Below are 23,535 nucleotides of genomic sequence, written 5' to 3' on the forward strand. Positions count from 1 at the left end.
ACAGCTCAGCCCAGAAACAGCTTCAGAGGAGAGCCCGTGCCCAGGTGTGTCGCTGGGGAGCCTGGCACCGCAGGGGTAGGAAGATTGGCCTGGCCTGCATCCCTTTTGACCTGTGCTGGGCCTTCTCCCCAGCCAGCCCCAGCCGAGGAAGCCAGGAGGTCTCTCACCTGTCTGCGTGTGGATGAGGAAGTTGGGATCGTGCTGGAGGAGGCGGTAGGTGAGGCGGCTGTTCTGCCCAGCATCCCGGTCACTGGCCATCACCCTCCCCACACTGCTACCGGGAGCCTGATTCTCAGGAACAGTGAAGAAATAACGCTCCTCACTCAGCCGGGGGCTGTTGTCATTCTCATCCGTGATGCTGATCCGCACGGTGCTGGTGCCTGTTTTCCGGGCTTCCCCCCCAGCCCCAGCCCCTCCTGCCGAGGCCAGCACTGTGAGCACATACAGGTCCCGCGTCTCCCGGTCCAGTGCACTTTTGACATAGAGCCAACCGCTCTCAGGCACGATGCCGAAGCTGGCAGCATCCCCGTCCGCACGCAGGTGGTAGGTGAGGGGCACGGACTCTGCGTCGCGCGCCAGCGCCCGCACCTGCAGGAAGCGGGTGGAGACAGGCACACCCTCCTGCACCTCCACGCGGTAGGTGAGCGTGTCAAAGATGGGCCCATTGTCGTGCTCAGCTTGCACGTGCACCAGCAGCGTGAAGGTGGAGCTGAGCTGGGGAGCACCGCTGTCCCGGGCCACGATGGCCAGCCTGTAGGCTGCGCTGGCTTCGTACTGAAGGGCCCCGACCAGCCGCACCGCCCCCGACGCGCGCTCCACGCTGAAGGCGCCGTCGCCACCTGACACCAGCTCGAAGTTCACCTGACCGTTGGCGCCGCTGTCGCGGTCCTCGGCCTGCAAAGTGTACACCGTAGTGCCAGGCTCTGTGGCCTCTGGCAGCAGAATGGAGTCGGAGGGGGCCGGGAACGCTGGCACATTGTCATTCACATCTGACACGGAGATTTTCACACGTGTGTTGCTGTAGGCAGGAGGTGAACCACTGCGGGCCTGCACATCCAGGATGAGGACAGCCTGGGACTCGTGGTCAAGGGGCAGGCTGGTGCGGAGCTGCCCGGAGGCAGAGTCGATGGAAAAGTAGCCGTGAGGATCCCCCGAGGAGATGGAATAAAAGATGTCATCAGCATGACCTGCAGACAAGGACATGGAGTCAGGAAGAGCGATGTGGGTCACCTCAGCCCCCCATAGACAGCAGCAGGGCTGGGCAGCGCTTCCTGCAGCAGACTCTGCTCGGGAGGCGCACAGCAACACTGTGTGTGCATGGTGTGTGTACACGCGTGTGTAAGCACACGTGTGAGAGCGTGCAGAGCTCAGTGACAGTCACACCGGCGCGCGTTCGGGCGCGGGTGCCTCTGGGCATGCAGGGACCCCCCAGAACGGGGTCGCTCTGTGAGGACGTGAGGTACTGGACCTCCGAGATGATGCCGGGACAGGGCGAGTGGCAGCACACAAAAGGGACAAGCCGGTACCTGGAGGGTTCTGGGCCCGGACAGCCCCCACACTGGCACCCTGCAGCACGTCCTCGGGCACTGTGAAGAAGTACTGAGCTTGCTCGAAGACAGGTGGGGAGACAGTGCCCTCCACGACACTGATGTTCACCCGGGCATTTGGCTGTGCCTGTAGGCCCCCACCATCTTGTGCAGAGATCACCAGCTGCACCAGGGTGTTGGCTTTACCACTCAGGGACCATGAGAGGGAGATGACACCTAGGGAAGAAAGCAGTTGGGAAGGCACGATGCCTGCCCCCCGTCCGTCATCCAGCACCAAGGGAACAGGCCAAACCATAAGCTTGGAAAGGAAGAACTAAGGGGGCAGCAAACAATGTGTGTCACTGTGGGGGGTTCGCCATGGAAGAACTGGAGTAAAGAAGAGGAACCCTGCTGGGAAAGCCCCCCCAAATCCTCCTTTCTCAACATTAAGCTCAGCCCTGAGCTAAGCAGGAGTAAGGGCTGGGGGAAACGAGCCAGAGGGCAGGTCTTGGGAAAGAGAAAGGAGGGAATGGGGCTTCCAGTGTGGGGCACAGGGTGAGTCACGAGACAGCAGTGGGGATCTGGGCTGTGGGGAGGCTCTTGGAGGAGATGTGGTACTGAAGGACCGTCCTTGACAGGCCCTACAAATGAGGTGGCCCTGCATTAGGGTGGCTGGTAGGCCCGTCTCATCCCAGTCACATTCTGGGAACTTGGGGACCAGTGTGGAGAGACCCCAATGCCTGTGCTGAGCACAGGGCACCTTCCTGTCCTGCTGAGAGCCCCTGGCGCCACATGCCCATGCACCTACCCCCAGCAGAAACTGCTCTGGCTTTGGTGGCCAAAGGCAGAGCAGATGCAGCCAGTGAGAAAGGTGGGACTGAGTGCGACAGAATTACAGGGAAAGGGAGTAAACTGAGCAGGGGAGAGGAGGCAACTGGGCAGGGACAAGAAACTAAGCAGGATATAGCCTGAAGGGGCAAAGCAAGCAGCATGCAGGAGGAAAGGTGCAGTAAGTCAGGGAGGGGGAACGAGGGAGAGAAAGGAGGATGGGACAGATGAGGAACAGAGCAGGGAGCAGAAACAAGAGGTGAGACTGAGTCTGGGAAGGGGCTGCCAGAGGCTCAGGAAGCTGAGGCAGGGAAGATGTGGCAGGGAGAGGAACAGACACATTCTGGTGGCAGATTGCACTGCTGAGATGGGCAAGAATTGACCCTCAGGCTGGCTTTGACACCTGCCCGCATCCCACCGCTCTGATGGCCGCCCGCTCTGGCTGCCCCCTGCACTCCCTCTCACCTGTGTCCTTGTTGAGGGAGAAGAGAGGGGGTGAGTTTCCCAGGACAATGCGGTAGGTCACCTTCCCATTCAGCCCCTCGTCCTTGTCGTGGGCAGTAACTCGCAGCACGGCTGTACCGGGCATGCTCTGTGTGCTGATGCTGGCAGCATACTCCAGTGGGTAAAACACTGGCTGGTTGTCATTTATGTCCTCCAGAAAAACCTTCACATACACCATGGAGTTCAGGCCGCCCTGCGGAGGGACCAGATCAGAGACGGCACAAAGAGCAGGGGCAAGGACAGCAGTGTCCCCTGCACAGTGCTGAGCCAGCAGCTCTGCACCCCTGCGGCCCCTCCAGCACTCACCCCATCCACAGCCGTGACGGTGAAATCGTAGGCAGACGTGCCCTCATCGCGGTCCAGAGGCTGCACAGTGCACAGCTGCCCCGTGTGCTTGTCGACGCTGAACTGTGTGGGGACAACACTGCCAATGCCAGAGCCGATGGAGTAGGACAGGGAGCCAAACGTGCCGCTGTCTGCGTCTGTGGCTGTCACCTGCAGGAGGGAAGGCACCACGTGAGCAGGGAGCATCACAGAGAAGACCACCAGCCAGACCCAGCCCACTGCCACCACCATCTTCACAACCCAGTGCTGTCCTCTGCTCCGTGGTCCACAACCACTGCACAGTCCTTAAAGCTGGCCACAGTACAGCACACTGACAGCCTCAAGCCTGCGATTCCTGCCCCAGACAAGCCATCACTCCCTCTGCGGTCCTCCCTGCAAGAGGACAGGTCTCCCCCGGGCTGCAGAGAGTGCCCTGGGCAGTGCTGCAGGCAGCTGTGGGGCTCCCCAGGATCAGCCTGTGCTGGCCCAGTCCCCACGAGGGGACACAGCTGTGGGGGAGCCCAGCGTCGCAGCCTTGCAAGAGCTGCACCATCGCTTCTATCTACAGCGCTGCCATGGGTCCCCGCACCACCACAGGCACCTTGTTTCAGGCGGTACCTCCCTTCTTGCACCCCTGGGGCAACATCCACGGCCCAGGTCAACAGAGGTGCCTCAGCAAAGGAAAAGGCCACACAGAGAGGAGGTGCAGAGAGGCCAAGGCTCACACAGATGCCAAAGATGTAGCAGCCAAGCGTCCCCATTGCACCCAGCTTGGCTGGCCAGCCAGGGACAACCCACACTCTCACAGCAGCTGCCCCTGGCCCTCTGCTCCTTTTCTGCAAAGATACTTAAGACAAGACAGGAAGAAAAGCAGCCCCCTTTTCACCGTGAGCCTGGCTCTGTCCCGCTCTCAGAGCTCTGTGCCCAGCAGCTCTGAGGTGACGACTGAGGGTGACATTGCCCCCTGAGAGCCAGGGCCCACTGGAGCCTGCGGCACATGAGCCGCACTGGCAGTTACAGACGCCGCAGGAGGATGAAAATCGTTCCCTGAGCGCAAGGCCCCAGCTCCTCCTTGGACTCCCTGCAGCACTCAGGTCAGCAGAGAAGAGCTCCTTCCCCCTGAGCCCAGCACCGCTGCCCAGGGCTCCCCCAGCAGCTGGGAGCTCTGCGTGGAGAACAAAGCCAGAGGACGGAGCCAGGAGGGAGGCAGCTGGGCCAGGCCCGGGTGAAGTGGAGTTCAGGCCTCGTCAGCCACAGCTCCTCCCAGCAGCAGCGCTGGGGCCTCGGCTCCCGTGAGCGAGAAGCGCAGGAACGTTGCACGCGCGCCAAGGAAAGGGCCCAGCTGGGGGCTGCAAACAGCTCTTTCCTTCGGGCAGGGCCCCGAACCTGAACCACTCACCCGATCACCAGAGACGGAGTGACGAGAGGCAGCACAGGGCACGGCTGGGCCAGGGAAGAAAAAATAAATCAGGTAGAGGTGGGACCTCCCTCCCCACAGACCACACGCTCTGCGCCCTGGGGAGGAGAGGCAGCACCGGGTTGTGTGCGATAACCCCTCGCCAGTTCTGCTGCCCAGGGAGCCACAGCCCCCACGGAGGGGAGGCAGCACCTGCAGCACCCCCTCACCAGCCCTCCTGCCCCGCTGCCTGCGCTCTGAGGGGAGCACATCAGCAGTGAGCACCGTGCTCCCTGTACAGAGGATTTGCTCCCAACCCTGCAGCAGCTGCCAGGAGAAGCGCCATGAAACAGGATCCCCCTTCCCTGCTCCATCTGCAGAGCACTCAGAGCCACAGGTGCCATGACAGCAGCCCAGCCAGAAAACGCTCGGGGAAATTGGACCCACCTGCCTCCCTGAGTGCAACATCCTCCCTCCCTCCTGCCCCAGCTCCCTTTGCTCATTTGGGAATATAAATCTGACCTCACTGACATCACTGAAACCCGTATTCAGGTTACCTGCATTCTGGCTCCATGCTGGATATTATCACTGGGGCAACAGCCCTGTACCAATACACCGGCGCTGCGTGCTGTGCCTGGCTGTTAGCTGGTAGCGCTCTCCATCACTGCAGATGGAAATGCACCTGAAGCTGGTAAGCTGCCACAGTGACTGGAATAGGCTCTATGTGGCAAATGATTCACTTCTTTCCTTCAAAATGAACTGATTATCACCCTGAAAGTGCTCTAGAATGCATGTCAGCTGCTTTATTACCCTGTACAGCAACAAGCTCTGCAGCAGACTAAGATATTTTCCTCGGGCTCCTCAGGCCAAGGGCTCTGGTGCTTCCAGAACAGCATCACCTCCCCACCTTAACCATCCTCTACAGTCGCCATCCTAAGACAGATACCCACAGAGGAAGCTATCTGGAAATCCAGCTTTCTGCCACAGGAGCTGGGTCAGATTTGGGAACAGGGGAGGAACAGAGGAGCCCTCACTATCACACAGTGCAGCACCATCTCCCTGGCTGCTCCCTGGCACCCAGAGCCATCTCCCTGCAAGCCTGCCTGGTGGAGCCAGCAGGCTGGCACCAGAGCCAAACCTCGCCGTGGAACCAGGGCAAGGCATCCTCAGAAACGTTCCCCGTTCACATGTGTCCAGGACTCCACCTCCCCACCCTGCTGTGGGGCCGTCTGTGGGCCAACGGTCTAACACAAACCCTGCCTGTACGAGCCCACACAGGGTCCAGGAGAGGTCACGTCACGGCTACACCAGCACTGGTGCGAGCACTACCGGAGACTTGTGTCTGGCCCCGGTCTTAGTCGGAGGGGTGGTGCTAAACCAGCGCCCAGAGAAAAGCCACAGGAACAACAGAACACCCCAAGCAGCAGCTCAGTCATTCGCTCGGTGCGGGGCGGCTGGACGGTTTGCTTCACGTCTCTGCCACGGTGTGGAGGACGTGGGGCCGTGGCGGGCGCACCCCCAGCCCGAGCTCTCCTGCCCGCAGGCAGGCAGTGCCAGCAGACCGCCGGCGTCCTGTCTGCGGTCCGTGGGACCGGGCTGGCTGCCTGCCCTGCCTGCGCTCAGCAGGGCCCGACACGAGCCCCAAGGGCCGCGCAGCTCCCTGCTGCGGCTGGGGTGGCGCCTCCCGGGGACCTCTCTGGAGGTCGCGCAGGGTCTGGTCGGCCCCGAGGTCTGGCAGGCACCTCGTCGGGCTGGGACCCATGGCTGCAGAGCACACGCAGCCTGGGACATGGTGCACACTTCTAGCTGTGAAGACAATTAAGCACCAAAAGGGCTCACCAAGGCCTGTGGTGAATTCACTGCTCCTGGAAATCTTTAAACCAAGTCTGGGTATTTTTCTAGGAACTTTACTGGAAGCTGATGCAGGGCAGCCCCTGTATTTAGCACCCATCCCAAATCTTGGATCAACAGCTGGTTTTACTGTAGCTTACTTATGAGGCTCCTGATGTTTGCATGAGAAATAAGAGGGAAATGGGGTCAAGCTGTCTATGGGACAGCCCAGGAAACGCTCCGTTCGGGGTTGTGCAAGGCCCCTGCTTGAATATGTGGGAGCAGGAGTCAGAGCTCTGAGCCCGAGTGGAGCTCCTGCAGCACCCTCACCTCTGACTTCGCTGGACATCCTGCAGGGCCAAGACTGGCTGTTCCCAGGAGGAGCCGTGTGAGAGGAGAAAGGAGAGGAGAAGGCTGCAGCTGGGAACAAGACACCCACACAAGCTTGCAGGGTCAGCATGCAGATGCGAGGTGTGGACAAAGCTGTGGGGTCACCTCATCTGCACAGGACACCTGCACAAGCTCACACAATCACCACAGATACACCAGGCACAATGTGCAGAGGCAAAGAGCTGCTGTACTTCTGCCCAAGACTACAGCACACACAGCTGAAACCCCACGTGCCACAAACAGAAGTGTTCACAAAGCGCAAGGGCAGGGAGACTGCCCACGCGGGGTGAAAACGTCCTGTGCCGTGCCGTCGGACGGCAGTGCTGCCAGAGCCCAGCGCTCCCTCCCCGAGTTGGGACTCCAAGGGTGCTCCCTGCGGCAGGGAGCTCTGGCATCGAGAGTCCAGATGCTCCCGTTCACAGACTCAGCCAGATCAGCAGCGAGAAGGAAGCCATGGTGAATTGTTCCTATGGTTCATTACACTCCCTGTTGAAGAGCTACTTCTAGTCACTGCTGCTATCGCTGAGTCCGATCCTGCCGCTGTCAGACTAAGGGTGGTTGTTCTCAGAAACCCTCTCTGTATTGGCACTGCTTGGTGGACCAGGCACCCGTCCCTTCCTGGATAAACCAGCTGCGTGGTCAGAGTGTTTTCTGGCCTGTACCTTTCCTGTTCTACCCTGTAGGACCCCATTCTCCAAAGGGAAATCCTTCGCCATCAGGAGATAATGGCTGCATTAACTCATCCTGCTATTGGATATGGGAGATGTTTCTGACAGCAATCTGCTCCTTCGTCTTGAGGAGAGAGAGACTGAGGCTCAGGGTCCTGCAGAGCATCCTGCTCAAGTCTAGAATGAGGTCAGGGTTTCTGAGCAGCACAGGGCCAGTGCTCCCGCCTGTGTTTCGGCCTGGTTAAGATGTGCTTGGCTGCAAGCACGGTATTTCTCTGGAGCCTGCCACAGCTGTGCGCAGCACATGCAGCACTACTCTCCCTCCATGCTTGTCCTCTCATCCTGCCTACAGCGTGCTCCCGGCACAGCCCAGCCTTCACACAGAGCCCGCTCAGCCCAGGGCAGCACTGGTGTCCCCAGCCAACACACACTGTGCTAGCCACGGCCAGGTCCGGCCTGCAACGGGCTCCCCCTTGTCCCACAGCACAGCCCATCCCTGCCCGCCTCTTGTGCTCCACACAGCTCCATCACATCCCAGGGCCCATCCAGACGCTCCCAGGGCACCGGGACTGGCGCCCTTCTCCTGGCACCCCCAGTGACACCCCCATCACCTCCCTCTATTGCCAGCTTCCTCCAGTGTCCCCCACTCTGGATATCCCCCCGACACTCAGCGGTGCCCCCCAGTCCTGCTGGGGCTGTGCAAAGCCAGCACCGGACCATGGGCTGGGAAGCGGCGCCCGGGCTTGGGGCGGGTCATCTCCCTCCATGCCTGCCTTCCCCTCGCAGGGCAGCGCAGCACGGCCTGCCAGGGTGTGCTGGCAGCGCCTGGCTCAGGGCTGGACACAGCTGGTTGCTCTCCAGCAGTGCGGGGTTCAACACAAATGCAAACGTGGAATTCCTCACTTCAGGGCACAGTGATTCCGAACTGTACAGATTCAGAAAGCAACTACCTGCGTTCACAGAGAAAAATCCACTCGGGGCTTTAAACACAAGGACATCAGTGCTGGGCCAGGAAATCCCTGAGCTGGAGCTGCCAAGGAGGCAGTGGTACCTGAGGGAACCCTCTGGATCACAGACCCTGGGTCTTACAAAGGATTTCAGTCTCCCTGGCCAAGCAGGGGTGCCACGCTGCTGTTCGCTGGCGAGGGAGGACTGACGGAGGATGTGGTAACTGGCAGTAGCCTTGGCTGTCATCGTGTTCAGGATCCTAACGGGAGTGAGGAGGGAGAGTAGCAGAGTACAGACACTGGACTTCAGGGAAGGCTTCCGCTTATACAGGGAACTGGTAGGTGGGAGGGATCCCATGGGAGGCAGCTCCAAGGGCCAAGGGAGCTCGGGAAGGCTGGCAAGCCTTCAGGACAGCACACTCCAGGCCCAAGAACAGTCCATCCCAGTACTCGGGAAAATGAGGAGACATATCAGCAGACGGCCTTGGCTAAGCAGGGACCTTAGGGCTAAGCTGCAATGCAGTAAGGCAGCATATGGGAGGTGGATGCGGAGGCAAGCTACAAAGGAGGAATTTATAAACACTGCCCAGGCATGTAGGGATGGTGCCAGGAAAGTCAAAGTTTGAGAGGGGTTGAGACTTGCAAGGAATATTGAGGGTGCTAAGAAAAGCCTCTACCACTGCATTTGTAGTAAAAGGCTGAACAAGGGCCCATTTCTCAGTGTGGTGGGTGATCTAGTGACAGCAGACACAGAAAAGACAGAGACTCAATGCCTCCTTCACCTCAGTCTTCACCAACAAGGTCTCCCTGGCCTTCATACTTTTCGGAAGGGTTCAGAGCTACCAGACAGGAATGAAGATTGAGCCAGGATTTCTTCAGTGAACTGGATCCATACGAATCCATGGGACCCAGCGGGCTGCATCAATGGATGCTGACAGAAATGGACTTGCAGGGCTGCTCTTTCAAATGTGGTGGAGATCAGGGGAGATCCCTGACAACTGGAGAAAAGCAAACACTGCACCCCACCTTCAGAAAAGGCCAAAAGGATGATCTGAGGATCTACACCCTTGTCAGCCACACTTTGGACCCTGGAAGAATCATGGAGCGAGTCCGCTTGGAGAATGTTTTTGGCCACACGGAGGAGCCTGGGAGGGGAACAGCCAGCACGGATTGACTGTCCTGTGCTTTCTGAGATGCAGTGATGGGATCTGTGGTTGAAGGCATGACAGCTGTGGATGACAACTGCCTTGACCTCACGAAGGATTTTGACACCTTTGCCTCATATCCAAGGCAGGATGTTATGGTCTGGAGGGCTGGACAACCGGGGGTGTCAAAACCAAGTTGGAGGGTTGAGCTCAGAGGGTGGTGGTTCACGAGCTGTGCTCTGCCTGGAGCAGGGTGACACGTGGAGCACCACAGGGACCAGCCTGGGAACCCCTCCTGCTTCATATCTTCAGCGATGGCCCAGGGCAGGCACAGAGTGCACCTTGCCAAGGTCACAAATGACACCAAGCTGGGGGGGTGGGAAGCGGCTGCCACCCTCGAGGGCAGGACTGCACCCCGAGGGGCTGAGGCACAAGGAATGGGCTGACAGGAACCGCAGGAAGCTCAGCAAGGACAGATGCCAGGTCCTGCTCTGGGAAGCAGAGCACCCTGCAGCTCCAGGGGAGACGTCCTGGGGGTCTGGGTGGGCAGTGAGCAGGACAGGAGCCCCACAGCACCCTGGGCTGTGTGCACAGGGGCACGGCTGGGAGGCCAAGGGCAGGGATTATCCTCCCCTCGACTCAGCCCTTGCTAAACCACACCTAGACACCGTATCTAGTTTTGGGCCCCCAGCACGGGAAAGCCCTGGACAAGCTGCGGCGAGGTCGTGGGTGGCCGCAGGGCCGGTCAGGGGCTGGAGGAGCTGCTGAGGGGCCAGGACTCGCTCAGCCTTCAGCAGGGAAGCTGCAGCCCCAGACAAACTGCCAGTGCCGATGGCGTCAAGACGCTACTGGAGGAGGCTGTGAGCAGCCTGATCTGACCCCACCGCTGCCCCTGCCTTGAGCAGGGGGTGGGCAGAGACCTCCCAAGATCTCTGCAATCTGAATGACTCTGTGACTCAGTGACCCAGCTGTTGCACCCTTTCCCCAGCACAGGCTTTTGGACACCAGTAAAGCAGCTCGCTCTGCTACACAGAAGCTTGCTCTGCTGTACTACAGCTGCTCTTTGGCTCCGTGTCCAGCACTCGGTGTAGCCCTGTGCTATACGGCCCTTTATCTGGAATACTTAGGACTCACGACTGTTGCACACTCAGCAGCAGCCCTGGACTTGCTGCAGTAAATCCAGCCAGTCCCAGCAACAGATGCTCCCCCCGCTTCTCCCAGTCACACACAGGCTAGCTCACAATTCTTCCTCTGACCCCGTGCACTCCTTTCCTGTGCCCATGGGGCTGGGCAACTCCAAGACATCTGGGAGAGCTCCAGCGACACAATCCTCAAACCCCTGTTAATCTTAGAGGCAGGGGGCTGCAGGACTAGTCGGGTTTTCCTCAGATATCTGTGTCTCTCCAAGAGGGCAGGAGCCTTGTACCAAGCCAAAGGCATGCAGCACAAACCAAGGGCTGCAAAGAAAAACCTGATGGAGGGGAATTTAGACTTTGCTTACTGAACAAGTGAAGCAGGAGGAGGGAGAGGCAGGGGGGAGCCAGGGAGGATATGCCACTTCAACATGAGGGGACAGCCTGAACCAGAAGCCAGCATCCTGGTGCTGCTGACGGAAGCAGACAACCTGCAGATCCAGCTGGAGATCAGGGGCTGGAGAATGATTCCAGGGCCAGAAACCAACAGCATCCTTAGGGGAAAAGCTGCATCTCACTGCAGACTTTGGAGGAAAGATGTTTAGTCCAGGCAGTTGTTAAATCAGTGCTGCAGCCATGCCCCAGAGCGGGATGGGGGCGAGGGGACAAAGGCACTCAAATGCTGACAGCTGCTGAGTGGGCAGTGAGCCCTTACAGACAACCCCAGCAGGATGTTTGGTACGCTGGGCAGCCTCTCCATGTCCACAGAAGTTGTTTGTGACCACTATAAAAAGGCTGAGGATGTTCTCAAGTCTGTGTGCATGACAGGCAGTGAATATTTAGAGACATGATTAGCCAGATACTGTAAACTCAGGCTTAGGAATATCATGACAGTCATATGAACACTAGGATGTAAAAGGTATGCCAGCAGGAGAAATGTGCTAACTGAAACACACCCAAAAATGCAAAATGTTAAAATCAAATAGCTACAGTTTGGCACAATCACCATCTGTGTGCTGGGAAGAACTGGGAAAGGCCTAAAGGATAAGAGGCAGGGCAAAGGGAATAGGACAGTAAATGCAAAAGGAACTGCACAGTGTAGTGGTAGCATGAGGCTGGGATATGCTACTGTTGTTTTTGCATTAAAAATCATAGAATCATAGAATAGTTTGGGTTGGAGGGGACCTTTAAAGCTCATCTGGTCCAACCCCTCTGCAATGACCAGGGACGTCTTCAACTAGATCAAGTTGCTGATATCAATACAGGAAAAGAAACTGGATAAAAGTGACAGGCAAAATATAATATTCCTTTTGCATAATGGATGCAAATTAAATGGCATGTGCCCCTAGGACCCATGACTGTGTTAAGGAACCCAGGGGATGAACGTGATGCTGTGTCTTGAAGACTTTCCTTCGATAGGTATACAAGAGGCTGCTACCACAGAGGGGCTCAGGCAATACGTCTGGGGCATTTTCTGCTGAAATCACTAACTGATCATTGTAATTACTGTTTGCATCCAATTCCCAACTGGATTTGAATTTGGCAAGGGATGTCAAAGTCAAGAAGGGCTTCTATGAGTGCATAGGTGTCAAAAGGAAGGCCAGGGAAAATGTAGGCCCACAGCTGAAGGAGATGGGGGACTGGTGACACAGGACATGTAAAAGACTGGGGTGCTTAATGCTTTCTTTCCCTCAGTCTTTACTAGTAAGAGTGGTCTTCAGGAATCCCAGGTCCCAGAGACTGGGGTGAAGGCTGGAGCAAGGAAGATGTACCCTTGGTTGAAGAGGATCAAATCAGTGAAGTCTTAAGCAAACTGGACACACATAAGTTCATGGGCCCTGATGGGATGCACCCCCAAATGCTAAGGGAGCTGGCAGATGTCATTGCAAGGCCACTCTCAATAATCTTTGCTCAATCATAGTGTTTGGGAGAAGTACCTGAAGACAGCAGGAAAGCAAATATCACTCCTATCTTCAGGAAGGGTAAACAGGAGGACCCAGGTAACTCCACACCAGCCAGCCTCACCTTGATCCCTGGGAAGGTGACGGAGCAGCTAATCCTGGAAACCACTTCCATGCACATGACGGACAAGAAGATCCTCAGGAGTAGTCGGCATGGCTTCACCCAAGGGGAAGTCATGCTCGACCAACCTGATAAAGCACTGGCCTAGTAGATGAAGGAAAAGAGTGGATATTGTCTACCTGGACTTCAGGAAGGCATTTGACACTGTCCCACAAGATCCTTGTGGAGCAGCTGTTGATGAATGGTCTGGATGAGCAGACAGTGAGGTGGGCTGAAAACTGGCTGAAAGGCTCAGCCCAGAGGGTGGTGATCAGCGGCACAAAGTATACTTGGAGGCCAGTAGCTGTACCCCAGGGGCCAATACTGGGTCCAGTCCTGTTTAACACCTTCAGTAATGATCTGGGTGATGGGGCAGAGTGTACCCTCAGCACATTTGCTGATGACACCGGATTGGGAGGAGTGGCTGGTACCCCAGAGGGTCGTGCTGCTGCCCTGAGGGACCTCAACCCGCTGGAGAAATGGGCTGACAGGAATGTCACAAAATTCAACAGGGGGAAGTGCAAAGCCCCGCACCTGGGGAGGAACAACCCCCTGCAAGAATATCTGCTGGGGACCACCCGGTTGGAAAGCAGCTGGACACCGAGCTGAAGATGAGGCGGCAATGCGCCCTGGCTGCAACGAAGGTGAATGGTGTCCTGGGCTGCGCCAGGGAGTGTTGCAGCAGGTCGGAGGAGGGGATCCTTCCCTCTGCGCAGCACTGGGGAGGCCACCACTGGAGAGTTGGGCCCAGTGCTGGGCTCCCCAGCACAGGAGAGAGATGGACATACTGGAGAGAGCCCAGTGACGGGCCACGAAAGTGATGCAGGGACTGGAGTGTCTCTGTTATGAGGAAAGGCGGAGAGCTGGGACTGTTTAGCCTGGAGAAGAGAAGGCTCAGGGGGGGATCTCATCCATACATGAAAGAGGACACCAAGAGGGCAGAGCCAGGCTCTTCCTAGTGGTGCCCAGTGCCAGGACCAGAAGCAAGAGGCACAAACTGAAACACAGGAGGGTCCCTCTGAACATCAGGAAGCACTTTTTCACTGTAAGGGTGACGAAGCACTGGCACAGGTTGCCCAGGGAGGTGGTGGAGACTCCATGCTTGGGGGTATCAAAAAGCTGTCCAGACATGGTCCTGGGCAACCAACTCTGGATGGCCCTGCTTGAGCAGGAGGGGTTGTACTAGATTACCTCAAGAGGTCCCTTCCAAACTCAGCTGTTCTGTGATCTCCAGCCAAAGGCCCTCGTGACCCTCCCAGTTCCCCATTCAGCTCCGATCCTTCTGAGAGAGCTGACCTGCTCCACCAGCCCCGCACCACAGCCCCGACATCACCGTGCAGCAGCATCTGCTACCTGCCCCTTCTGCCCTGCGGGTCTGGTGCAAAGACTTCGCTTGTGTACCCTGCAGTGACTGCAGCTGGGCAGGAGAGCACCTCATGGGAGTGCTGTGGCCAAAGTAGAGCAGAAGTGGATGACAAAGAGCCCCAAGATAGCTCAGGGTTAGGCAGGAAGAAACCAGAGCACCAGTCTTAGGGAGCTATGATGGCTGTGAGGGAAGGAGGGCTGGTGCTGGGCAAGTGTGCCTCTCCCTGCTGCACAGAGAATTGGGAGGACAAAGATGGGCATCAAGGCCTGGTTATTTCACGCCCTCCTCCCAGTCCCCCAGCAAGAAGGAGGGACGAGTGGAGCCAAGGTACCACAAAGCTCTTATGTTCCCCAAATTCAGGGATGGACGGAGCAGCACAGCCCCACACGGGGGTCCTCGGCCACAACACCTGTAGGAGTGAAGGCTTCTCCATCCCAGACCCATCCAGAGGGCAACACCAGAGCCCCTCAGATACAGCCCCCCTCGCCGTCGCAGCCCTACTGTCGACCCGTGCATCCCCCTGGCAGTCCACAGTGCTGCAGAGGGATGAAGCGCTGCTCAGCAGCTCGGGCCTCCACTCTCTGGCTGTCCTCCCCACCTCCAGCGCGCGCAGTCAGCAGGCAGGGAGCTCATCTGGAGCCCTGCCCTGGCTGGATCTCTGCTACGCACATGTTACGCTGTGGCTTTGGCAAACATCTGGCTCTGGGCTCCCGCCCCTCCGAGTGACGGCTCTTGGTGGGAGAGGAGGGGAGGCTGGCGCCAGTGTGGTCAACGATCCCACGCACGGCTCCCTCTGCCTGAGCGTGTGCCAGGCATCCTGCCCTCCCCAGCCCTGGCACAACTGCTGACCAGCTAAAAGCAGCCAGGGAGTGGCCACGGCTGCTATTTCAGGAGCCGTCTCTGGCTCCCGGGCCGCGTCCCAGGCTCCAGCACACTCGGGCCTCGGGGGAGTGAGCAGGGTCAGGGTTCGGCCCCAGCGATTGTCCAGCACACGTGGCCGAGGCGAGGGTCAGAGCCCGGGGCTGCAGGGAGCAGCACGTCCGGGGGGAGCCTCCGCACAGCCGCAGGCCCTGTCTGCTTGCGCCGGGCTCCCCCCAGCCCCGCGGCTACGGGGGGGCTCAGGCAAGGGCTCTGGCTGGCGGCCCCACAGCCCCAGCCTGGGCACGGAGAGGCGCAGGGCTGCCAGAGTCACGCACAGCGAGGTGTGGAGAACAGGGGCAGGCTGCGGCCTCTAGCGCTGGGCAGGGTAAAGCCCTCAGTTCTGAGGAGGAGGGGAAGCGGTTTAACCACAGACATCGGCAGGGAGGTAGGACCGTGCAGGGTGAGGCTGGGCAGCAGCCTGGGGGTGAAGCACAAACTTTCCGAGCGCAGGGGCAGAGCAAAGCTCAGGATGAGCGAGGCTCACGCGGGCACCCGGGGGTCTCCTCTGTGGAGCCGCGTGGAGGTGAAATGGAGCTGCTTCAGGGAGCTGCAGGGCCCTGGGACCCAGCAGAGCGTGCGGGAGCTCAGGGGCTGAGCGGGGCAGGGAGCCTGGGCCTGCGCAGAGGAAGAGCGCTCGAGGCGGGGGCTCGAGTGGGGCAGCAGCAGTGCAGGGTGGGAAGCAATGGGGTCTGGCCACGGTCTCCTGGCAGCGCTGATGCTGAGGGCTCTGACCCAGGGGCTGGGCTGGGTTTCGGCCGTGCAAAGCTCAAGCAGGGAGTGCTCCCAGAGCAGGTCTGTGCAGCGAGATGGGACGTGGCGGGGTGAGACACGCGGGTGAGAGTGGGGCTCAGGGCACCTCGAGATGGAGTGTGCCAAGCAGGGTGACCTCGGGGAGCAAGGGATGGGGAGCAGGAAGAGGCTGGAGTGTCCCAGGGGCCATGCAGGTGAGGGAGAGCGCGGCCAGTGAGAGCTGCCCGGGGGTCCCAGGCAGCAACAGCCAGCAGCAACCACGGGTGTGGAGAGAACCAGAGGGAGCAGAGACTGGGGGGGCTGGTGGCAGGCTGGGGCTCGGGGGGGGACGCACAGGGACTGGCACTTGGGAGGGCAGCAGGTACAGGTGTGGGTGGATGTGGAGGGGAGAGTGAGCAAGGACTGTGGGAGGAAGAGGAGTTGTAAGGGGCCTGGGGCTGAAGCAGAGGTGAGGGAAAAGGGGCAGCTGTGAGGGGGCTGGGGATCATCGTAGAGGAAGGAGGGAGCTGTGTGAGGGGCTGGGGGGAGGAGCAGAGCATGGGGGGAGAGGAGCGAGGGGCTGGGGCCTCTCGGCTGCAGTGGAAAAGCTGCTGCAGCTCCAGGGGAAATGCTACTTGAATTAATCATGGCGCTGGCTGCTGTGCCAAGCCCAGGAGGAGGCTGCTGGCAGCGCAAGGAAATAACTTTCACAGGAATTTGGAACAAATGCAGCTCTTCTGGCCGTAACAACAGCACTCACCTCCCCCACAACCTCCCCATGTACCAGCATCTCCCCCCTGTCCCCACTCCTTGTGTACCCCCAGACTCTGTCCCGTTGCAGCCTGCTGTCCCAGAGGCGCGATGCGCTCCCTCCTCTCACGCTGCTCCCCCAAGCTCACGGCGTCGCCCCATCTCGCCTCGGGAAGCTCGCCTTCTTGTTTCTGAGGAGGGGGAGGCCTGTTTTATGTCATGCAAAGGTCTGAAAATAGGTTAATGCTAAATCCCTCGTCCCAAGAAAACGAATGCATGTAGTTACGTCCTCCCCACCTCCCGCCACTCTCTTTGGCAGCAAAGCCGGCGAGCGTTAGTCCTCTCACTGTTCCAGTCCCCATGCACGGCTACTCCCCGTGTCCTCTCACAGCTGCCCCCTTCAGTAGCACAACTGATGCATCAGGATTATCCGTCAAGACTCTCTCTCAGCAATACAGTCTATGTGGCCTGGTCTAGCCCACAGCACTTCACGCAGGTCTTCCTATCTGGGGCACAGCCCAAGAGGCTGTCCCGGTGCTGTGCCTGCAGCATACAGTCCCACAGAACAACACACTGGTACTCAGACTTCAAAACTCATCAGATTTGCCCTCAAAACTGCAAGATAAGACTATACGTGAGGTGCGTTGCTGGACAGTTTTTGATTTCCAATGTTCCCCAACAATTGCGCGTATGGATGCAAAGGAAATATGTAAACCCTGGTTCCAAAATCATTAATATTGGATCTGTACAAGTATCAATAATCTACCATCTCATGTCATCTCATTCACTTTTCTGTCAAATCAGCCTGTGCTCACAACATGGGGTTTACACAGCTCTCTGTGCTTTATGCTGGCTGCCAAAGGACAGACAATACTTGATTTAGCATGAAAAGTTAGAAAGGCCCAGAAAGACAATATCTGACCATGCATGCAGCTTGCTGGTACAAAGTCAAACGTTTAAAACAAATTTAAGCCAGCAGGGTGAATTTATACCAGAACAGTGCTTCCCATCCTGTAACCATAGCATTTGAATGTAGTCTGATGAGCCCTAAAGCTTCTATATTATCAATTCATGGCCACAGAGAGAAACAGAGACAACCAGTCAGTGACTATCCCTTGCTCTATTTTCTGCTGGTGTCGTTCACCAATTCCCTGGGCTCTTCTCCATGGGTGTTTCTCTCTCATCTCAGACTTGAACTGTGAGTTTGCTATTTCCTTTGCTTAGTGCTTGTGCAGAGTCTGCTACTGTGGGACCTGGCCCATGATAAACACGAGTGATAAATAAAGAAGATGTTATGAGATCCTTTTTCTTTCTTGGGAGCTCAGGCCAGCAACCTGCTCTGCTTGTCTCTGTTCGTACACCAAACACAAAGACTGACCTGGCAGAGATGATGGGGTGTGCAAGGAAGCAGGAGACCTGCAGCTGTTATTCAAGTCTCTCCTGGTCACTCACATGGACTCCCCACTTCCCCATCGTTCTGTCCTGTCCACGGAGAGCAGACTTCGCCATCTGAAAACAGACCCGGCCCTCCCAGGGCTTTTTGCTTCAAGACATGGCAGTCCGATGGAGAACCGAACCCGTTCAGTTCTGTGTTGACCTTGGGGGCTGTCCTGTGTCCTGCACATCACACTGGCAGGGTCTGCCCATGGCCTAAGCTCTCGTGACAATTACGTGGGTCTGGACCAAATCCAGACCTTGACAGAGACCCTGTAACCTCCCAAGGCAGGATGAGCCCTGATGCCTATAAGCCACAGGTAGATGGAGTCAGGCGGGAGCAACTGCACAGGCTGTGGGGCAGCACAGCTGACACGGGCGACCCCCGGGACACGGTGCTGGCCACCGAGGACCCCGACAGCGCCTCTGAAGCCCTCCTGCGCGGGGCAACAGGGCTGCGGTGGCTGAGGGGTGGCCACACCGGGCAGCTGTGCTCTGAGACCCGGGCTTCCTGCCCCGGCTCTGCCCAGCTCCTCGACCTGGCTCGCTCCTGCTGCGGCCCAGTGCCGAGCCGGCAGCCTGGCCAGCCTCCTTTCCCATCCTCTCACGTTTCCCGGCTCAGAGGAAGCAGCAGCAGATGTGTGAGCTGTTTGCTTTGTGCCGAGGCCACGCGGGAGTTACCTGCGCTCAGCCCAGACGCGCCGTTTCCAAACGAAACACGAGGGCTGAGCCAAGACCATCGAAATCTGGCCAGAGCCTCAGTCGCTGCCGGCCGCTGGGCCAGCACCTTCCCCTGCGCAGCGTGGGGCTGGGCTGGACCCTGCGCCGCCCTGGCCTCCCCACGGCCAGGCAGCCCCGTGCGGGACCAGCCTCCCTGTGCCACCCCCATGGCCCCGCGCTCCCCAGCTCCTCCGCAGGCCCTGTTCTCCCTCCCGCCTGTCCCCACACCCGCAATCAGGAGCCCAGCCGCCATCTCCGATTGCATTTCCAGAACGCCTTCCCACACGGCAAGCGGCACTGAGCAGGAAGGCACGGAGAAGGGGAGAGAGGGGGGCCTCCCTTCGGGGGCTGCCGCAGCCGAGACATCCCCGCACACGCCTGGGGCCTCCGCGCTCACCCAGGGATACGCGGCTCCTCCACTCCAACCCTGTCCCTGAACCCCCCCCAACCCCTGACCCCTTCCCCATCTCTGTCCCCAGCCCTGGTCCTGTCCCTGTCCCCATCCCCACACAACTGGGACCGTGTGGAGTGTTGCCCTGCACAGACCAAACCCAAATCTTTCCCCACCCAGGTCTTCCTCCCCATCTCCCACCCACTTCTTCTGCCCAGACGTTCCCTCCAATCCCACCCTGACCCATCCCCTACTCCCCCAGATCCACCCCAACCTAAACTTGCCCCTGCCCCATGTCCCTGTGCCTGGCCCTTGCTCCCACCCAATTCCTCCTTCCCCCATGCTCTTCCCCACACTCCCACCCCCCGTCCCCTGCCCTCACTCACCGCACAAGCCCCGCTCCAGCACGCCTGTCCCATACCTGCCCCTGCACTCACACACCTGACATGGCCCACACTCACCACCACATGCTGGGTGATGCCCCAGCACCGCACCCACAGACTGGTTTTTCTCAGCAGCTCCACTTCCTCCTCCAGGCCCACCTGGGGGCCCTTTTCCCTGGCCAGGTTGCAGGCCCTCCTCCTCCTCCTCCTTATGGGCCCCAGAACTCCTGCTCCCCCTCGCCCCCTCCTCCTGGCCCCATTGGCACTGCTCCCCGCCTGGCCCAGAGCTCCTCACGGCCCCAGCCAGACACCCGAGTGCCCCACAACTCCGGAAAGGTGCCCAAAACGTCACAGGTCCTTGTCCTGACGGACGGTCTGGACGCTGCTGCGGCCGGCAGTGCCTTGCTGCTCCCCCACACCAGTTACCCCTGTCAGCCCTGAGCCCCATGTCTCCCCGTCCTGGCTCAGGTGGACGCATCGCCTGTCTCCAGCGACCAGGGCCCCAGGGCCTGAGCCGTGATTGGAACAGCAAATGCAGAGAACACAAAATAAACAAAATACAAATGGCATTACTGGCACATCTTGGGGTCCGCAGAACCTGTCAGAGGGGCAGCACCTCTCCAGGCCTCACCTGTGACCTCTCACTGTGCGAACGCTGATGCAGCACGTGTCTCTCTGCTCAAATCCCCCAGGTGCTGTTTCCAAGGTAATATAACAATACCAGCTGTGCATAATTAATGCTGATGTTCACAACCGGCCTTACAAGCACTGATGAACTAGGCGAGTGCCCTCACAGGGGGAGAGAGAAGTTAGCAGCTTGGCTACAAGCAGCTTCCTAGAGGTCCTACCCACGTTCCTGAGCACCGTTTTGAGTGTCCTGGCCTGCACGAGCAAGGCCTGGCACAGCAGGCCCCAAGCTCAGCTGAGGTCAACACCGTGCTCTGCACAGAGGACATCCTCGCGGCGTGCCCCCAGTATCACTGATATCACCCAGTACTCGCATGCAGAAAGGGTGTAACCGTGCTCTGCCCCGTTTCCGACCCGCACTGAGTGTGGGGGTCTCTGCTGTAGTGTTCCTGCTGCAACTGTTCCCCACCTGAGCCATGACAACTGCACCACAGAGCCTGCAGTGGCAGGTCTCCCATCCCAAGCCTCTCACAGCCCGGGCCATGCCAGCTTCCAACAGTTGTACCTACCTGTAAGAAGCAGGTCCCCACAGGGGTGTTCTCCTTCAGAGACACATTGTAGAAATTACTTCTGAACACCGGCTCGTTGTCGTTGACATCCTGCAGGGCCACGTGCACCACAGCTGAAGAAGAGAGGGCAGGGCTTCCCCGGTCCGTGGCCAGCACAGTCAGCTGGGGCTGAGGATCCTTCTCATAATCCAGCGGGGCAGCGGTGGTGATGATACCTGTGGCAGGGTCAATGGCAAACCAGCTGGAGTGGGTGTCACGGCCATGCACGATACTGTACCGCACCTCCCCGTTGGGACCCTGGTCCTTGTCACGGGCAGTCACCTGCAGGACAAAGCTGCCTGGGTACACAACCTCGGGGATGCTTTGTTTGTACTCCTGCTGGTCGAAGAGTGGAGGGTTGTCGTTGATATCCATCACCTGCAGCACGAAGGCTGATTCTGCCCGGAGCGGGGGCGTTCCTGAGTCGGTGGCTGTCACCCGCAAATCGTAGGAGTCTCTTTCCTCCCGATCCAGGAGCTGGTCCACACAGATCAGGTAGATGATGTTGTCCTTGGTAGTGAGGGCAAACTTGCCATCCCCTCCTTCCAGTGTGACATTGACGTTGGAGTACTCGCCATAGTCTGGGTCGGAAACGGAGATGCGTGCCACATACTGGCCAGGCTGGGCTCCCTCGGAGATCTGAGGGGAGCCGTCCTCACTCAGGAAGATGATCGTCATGGTGGGCTGGTTGTCGTTGTAGTCACGCACGTGAATAGTGACAAAGGCTGTGGTGACCTCAGGATGGAGTGCCTTATCCCTTGCCTGCACCACCAGCTCATGCACCTTCCGTACTTCATAGTCCAGACCTTTGTTGAGCTTGATGACTCCAGTCCGGGAGTCAATGGTGAAGTACTGGTCAGGATCGCTCTGCCGACGGTTGATCTCATAAACCACATCCCCATTGTCACCTTCATCTGCGTCAGAGGCGAAGACCTGCAGGATGCTGCTGCCAGGTTTCAGATTCTCTGAGATGAGAGTGTGGTAGCGGCTTTGGTTGAAGCTAGGAGCATTGTCATTGATGTCCTGAATGGACACATCCAGCATCATCTGGGTGCTCCGGGGAGGAGAGCCGCCGTCATAGGCTTCCAGCAGCAGCGAGTATGATGAGCGGTTTTCCCGATCCAAGACGTTACTGACCACCAGGTCCAAATACAGGACCCCATTGGGTCCTCGACGTGTTTCCAGACGGAAGGCCTGCCCCACGTTCTCGCCCTTAATCACGTAGCCTTGTGTATTGAGTAGGCCACTGTCGGCATCAAAGGCTGGGTCCAGGGGAAATCTGCTGCCAATGGGGGTGTGCTCTGGGATCTGGAAGGTGCTGTGCTGTTTGGGAAAGGCTGGAGCATGGTCATTAATGTCATTCACTTGGATGTTCACTTCCACTGTGATGCCCTCCGGGGTAACAGCAATGAAGCTGTAGTGGTCCCGAGTCTCTCGGTCCAGGACACGAGCTGTTTTGATGATACCGGTGTTCTCATCTATCCCCAAGTCAGTGGTAACACCACTGCTCTCCTGTGCCGAGATGAAATACATGTAGGCACTGGTTCCCGGGGGCAGGCCAGCACTGATGTCCCCAATGATGGTGCCAGCTGGCTGCTCCTCATCTATTTGTAGATCCAGAGTGCCCAGGACGGCAGAGCCCGTCCCTGCTCTCAGGCCCCCAAGAATCAGCAGCTCCAGCAGAAGCACGGCTGACCCCTTCATCTGCTCCATTGCCAGTGACTCGCAGAGCAGAGGGTGGCTCGATCTCCCCTGCAGCGTGTGCTTTAATCCTGCATGGAATGCAGACCAGAGGATGCTGGTTAAGAGGGAGCAGCAGAGGAAGGACAGAAAAAAACTCGGAGAGGGAAGGCCTGCCTCGTACCTACTGCCCGACTGCCCTGTATCACCTACCCCTCACGCAGAGCGACGGTGAAAATGTGTCAGACCACAGGGTGCCCCGAGCGAAGGCCCAGGGCAGCACCTGAAGTCAGCCAAGGAGGCAACACCTGGCAGCGTGCTGAGGCTGGCAGCCAGTGCCCGATTCCTACGTGGTCAAGTGTTCTTCCCAACCACCCGCCCCCTGCCAGCACTGGAGCCAGCTGCCTTAGAGCAGAGTGTTCCCATGCCTCCGCGAGAGGCTATCTGCAAGATGACACAAGCAGCAGCCCAGCACCTCTCCACCCTGAAAAAAAGGTGGTCTCAAACTGGGAGAGAGCTCAACAAGTGACCATGTTGAGACCCCCCCCTGCCCCCCCACCCCAGTAGCATGCTTTTCAGGACCACTGGGATATAGGTGACAAAAAACCCATGAAGTATAAATCTGATGTCCCTGGGAGAAAGCAGCAGAACTGGAACGGGCTCACATCCAGTGAACAATAAATCAGAATGGCTGTACTGCAAGGGATGTACCCACAGCTGGGAATGCCCAGGATAAAATCAGACAGGGCCCATTGTTTGGCCTGGCACAGAGATCTGTGGATGCCCCGAGCTGGTACCATGGAGGGTGGTGGCAGTACAGCAGGAACGCAGCAACTCCCTCTGAACTGCCAGCTGCTCTGGCTCCTTCCCCGTCCCACACCCTCCACTGCTCGCTCTCCTCCTTTGTCTCCTTCTCGCTGCTCCTTGCTCATTCTGGCTCCTTCACTCCATTTCCCCCTGCCGTAGCTTCATTTCACTGCAGCAGTGGGGGAGGGACGCGCAGGGAGGAGCAGCTCCCTGCAGCAACACCACTCCTGGACACGCTGGACAGGCTCCCAGTGCCCACAGGCTGTCAGCCCCCCCCGGCTCTGCCCACCCTCCCCGTGAAGAGCCAGAGGAACTCTGCAGTCAAGGAGCTGGTGAAGAACACCAGCCCCAGCACTGCTCTCAGCCC

General features: G+C 58.6%; 1 protein-coding gene across 1 annotated transcript in view; it reads right to left on the reverse strand.

Moving 5' to 3' along the window:
* Window positions 1-23,293, reverse strand: part of DCHS1 (dachsous cadherin-related 1) — a 46,623-nt gene extending 23,330 nt beyond the window's left edge. The window contains exons 1-7 of the mRNA XM_074860810.1: window positions 23,159-23,293; window positions 22,575-22,644; window positions 20,643-22,453; window positions 3,165-3,353; window positions 2,820-3,051; window positions 1,527-1,763; window positions 168-1,187 (exon numbers count right to left, since the gene is read on the reverse strand). Coding sequence (XP_074716911.1) covers window positions 168-1,187; window positions 1,527-1,763; window positions 2,820-3,051; window positions 3,165-3,353; window positions 20,643-22,453; window positions 22,575-22,644; window positions 23,159-23,293 — 3,694 coding nt within the window. The remainder of the gene's footprint in view (window positions 1-167; window positions 1,188-1,526; window positions 1,764-2,819; window positions 3,052-3,164; window positions 3,354-20,642; window positions 22,454-22,574; window positions 22,645-23,158) is intronic.
* Window positions 23,294-23,535: the final 242 nt, after the last annotated feature.

Source organism: Strix uralensis, chromosome 2 (genome assembly GCF_047716275.1).
Source record: "Strix uralensis isolate ZFMK-TIS-50842 chromosome 2, bStrUra1, whole genome shotgun sequence".
NCBI lineage: Eukaryota > Metazoa > Chordata > Aves > Strigiformes > Strigidae > Strix > Strix uralensis.